Source organism: Peromyscus californicus, unplaced genomic scaffold (assembly GCF_007827085.1).
Source record: "Peromyscus californicus insignis strain IS unplaced genomic scaffold, ASM782708v3 Scaffold_5__1_contigs__length_169319896, whole genome shotgun sequence".
Lineage (NCBI taxonomy): Eukaryota > Metazoa > Chordata > Mammalia > Rodentia > Cricetidae > Peromyscus > Peromyscus californicus.
In genome coordinates this window covers 49,899,030-49,902,317 of record NW_026294573.1, presented here as the reverse complement: position 1 = coordinate 49,902,317, position 3,288 = coordinate 49,899,030, and the positions used below count along the sequence as shown (strand labels likewise).

General features: G+C 50.4%; 1 protein-coding gene across 1 annotated transcript; it reads right to left on the bottom strand.

The window, feature by feature from the left end:
- Nucleotides 1-251: 251 nt before the first annotated feature.
- LOC128096986 (PRAME family member 12-like) lies at nt 252-2,698 on the bottom strand. The gene is made up of 3 exons (XM_052717202.1): nt 2,412-2,698; nt 1,364-1,954; nt 252-774 (listed from the first exon to the last, which is right to left on the bottom strand). Exons 1-3 carry the CDS (start codon nt 2,696-2,698, stop codon nt 252-254), a joined length of 1,401 nt encoding a protein of 466 aa, XP_052573162.1.
- Between the last annotated feature and the right edge of the window lie 590 nt (nt 2,699-3,288).

The following is a 3,288-nucleotide window of genomic DNA, read 5'->3' as shown; positions in this document are numbered from 1 at the left end:
TGTACTACTAGAAGTTTTTTTTTAGAAAAAACAAATTTTATTTAACTCTTAAGTCACTTGTCCCCATGGTCACATTGTTCTCCATGTCAACTTTCCCCTTACAAATAAATGAACTGGTACATCATATTCCTAATCCCCTCTCTCCCATAACGGTTCTGTGTCTGTTTGATGAGACACTCATCCTTTGGACTTCACCTCCCAGTGCCCAGAAGCAATCCTGGTCCATCTGCCCTCATAGATAAATCTGGTCTCTAGTTATAATACACAAAACAGGCACCAGAAGCAAAGTAGACAGACTTGGCCTGCCTTATGGCCCTGAGAATATCCATGAGCTCAGAACAATGCTGGGCAAATCTATCCTTGAGAACATGACCTGTGTCATCATAGCTCTCCAAAGGGGCAGGGTACATCTCCAGGAGCAGCTTGCTCAGATTTGCTGTGTGGTGGAAAAGGTCCTGAAGGACAGCCATGGATATGTCATTGTCAAGAAAGTTGATCTTAGTGAGCTGGGTGCACTGGCTTAAGACAGGCAGGATGGCACTGAGCTGAGAGACCTTCATCCTACAGCCTTCCAATTCCAGGGTCTTCAGAGTGGCTGCAACTCTCTCCAGAAGAAGACGAAGGGGCCCAGTACTTAAACAGGACAATATCACACTGCTGAGGTTCAGGTGTGTGAGCTGATGTAGGTTCAGACTCAGGGGTAGATGATTCAAGTCTGCCTGCGAGAGCTGAGACTGAGTGATGGACAGGGTCTCCAAGGGGGTCTTCAGGCATCTAGATAGAGATAAGAGATGAGTTCTCGCAAATGGAGTTGGAGAGTGTTAGTGATAGGGTTGACACGGAGATGGACAGGTTAGTATTGCTCAAGTTCAGTGTGACACATGACAGACATGCACATCAGGATATTGTCAATGTCTTCTCACTCGAGTCACAGTGCTGAAAACCAAGATGAGTGAACACCATGGTGGGACTGGTTCAGTACATGCGCACTGACAGTCCGTTACTAAAGCAGAGAACTCCAGTACTGGCCCCCTGAGCGCTACAGAGCACACACAAACCAGTCAAGACCTAGTTATACACGTAGGATGTCTCTGCAGAGCATCTGGATGCCTGCATCAGCAGCAGAGTCCATCCCTCTTCATGCTGTGTCACCCCAGCCTCACTCTCCACCCTAGTGCGAGAATTTCCACAGCTACTCAGCCTCTACCAAGGCCCCACACTGAGACAGAGGCAGGCTGCCACTCCCTCCCAGAGTCTCCAGCCCTGTTGGATCCAGTGTGCCAGGCAGATATTAATGGCCCTCTATAATCTGCAGAGCAGAGAAAGGTTTTGCTCTGGTCTGCAAGACAGCTTCCCATCTTACCTTAGCACAGTTTCCAGGTTGTCTTTCAGAAAGTAAATGCCATTCATATAGAGATGCTGGAGACAGTCCAGGTTGGGGAACTGAGGAATAGGCTCAGTGACACACTTCTTCATGTCTGGTAGGGCACAGTTACTTAAAACAGTCTGGTGGGTTCTCAGGAGAGGGAGTTTGCAAAGATTTCCCAGCTGTCCCAGGCAATGTGCAAACCAGGCCTGGCTTCCCTGTGGCCACCAGGAATTCAGTTCCAACTCCTGGACACAGTCTCTGTCTAAAGTGTTCAGGATCCCTATGACAGTGTAGACGTGTGATGCTCTGATCTTCAGCTCCCTACAGCACAGTTGCACTGAGCCTTTTCTCTGCTTGGCCCACTTCAACAAGTATTTGTCAGTTTCCTTGAGATGCTCCCCACAGAGGTCAAAATCAGCCACCACCCTCAAGGGCTGCTTCACCCCACACTCTGGCTCCTGCTCCTCCGCAGTTTCCTTCTGACTCAGAACCCAGGGGGTGTAGCTGACATCTATGCCTCCAGTCTGTTCATCCCAGAAGTCCTGGTGCACTTTCTGCAAGTCAAGCTCTTGGAGTTTCCACCTCCTGGGAAAACAGGCAGAAATCAGAGCTCGGATCAGACCCCACATAGTCCGCTGTTCTTGACATCTCAACTCTCACTTTCCCTACTCTGCTATCCGATAGGTCGCTGTGTTTCCGGCACTGGGCATCCAGCCCACGGCCTCAGGCTCTGGGAAGGGCTCTTGGAATCACTGGCATCTTTAGCTCTGCTTTATTGCCCTCTACCGTGTTACCCTTGAGTCCTGACTGATCCCATTTTGTCTTGAGGGCCAGGCCCTGGCCCACTCCTCTGTGGCTGTATCGGAACTAAGCTGCCATCCACACCTGACAGCCTTTTTTGTACCCTCTGCAAGAGCTGAGGCCTCCACAGTCCTCCACACTGGTGCAGTGAGAAGCCTCAGATCCATATTTGACCATACTCTTCCACACTCTTGTTGTTCCCTGACTGAACCTCCAGGACCATTAGAAGGGTCTTGCCTACCTGGGGCGCACCTTCTGGGTCATCAGAAAGTCCAGGGCATCCAGCACAGCCTTCAAAGTCTCCATGTGTGAGATGGTCGGCAGGGCCCCCATGGAGAGGCGGTGAAAGGGCCAGGCTGCCACCATTGCCCTCACAAGGTTGGTCTGTCTGCCAGTGAAGGCCTCCTTGAACAGTGGCGGGAAGAACTCCGTGGGCAGGTACTCCAGGGCAGAGATGGCCAAGGCCTCATCCTTCAGCAGCCACTGCACTGCCTGTTGCAAGGATGTGTCCTGGGCCAGGTCACTCATCTTTGTAGATCCTCAGGGTCCAGAATCTTGAAGAGATCTCCAGGAAAGAACATATTGTCAGGCTAAGGCTTAGGAATCCCTTCTCCCCCATTAAAGGAATCACTCAAGGACACAGTCAAACCTATGACAAGACCTTAGTATCTTATGCCACTCACTATTCGCTGCTATCAAAATTCAGAATTACCCACGTGATCACACATTCCCCAGAGCCACCGCACCCCTCACTCCCATTCCCACTTGTAAGGGTTAGCCTGGAACCTGTAAGCTGAGCCACGTGCAGCATTTAGAGTCTGAGGAAGTGAACTGTCTGCTTGCACAGCCCCAGCTGCAGTTAGTATGCAAAGAACACAAAATTCCAGAAGTGATAAAGCTATGTAATCTCATGCAGAACATCTGGAAAAGGGTGGGCCACACAAACTATTTGTTGAGTTCCAGATTATCCTGCACTACAGGAGAATGTGATTTAGAAAAAAATTGGCTGGGCGGTGGTGGTGCACGCCTTTAATCCCAGCACTGGGGAGGCAGAGCCAGGCGAATCTCTGTGAGTTTGAGGCCAGCCTGGGCTACAGAGTGAGGTCCAGGATAGCAGG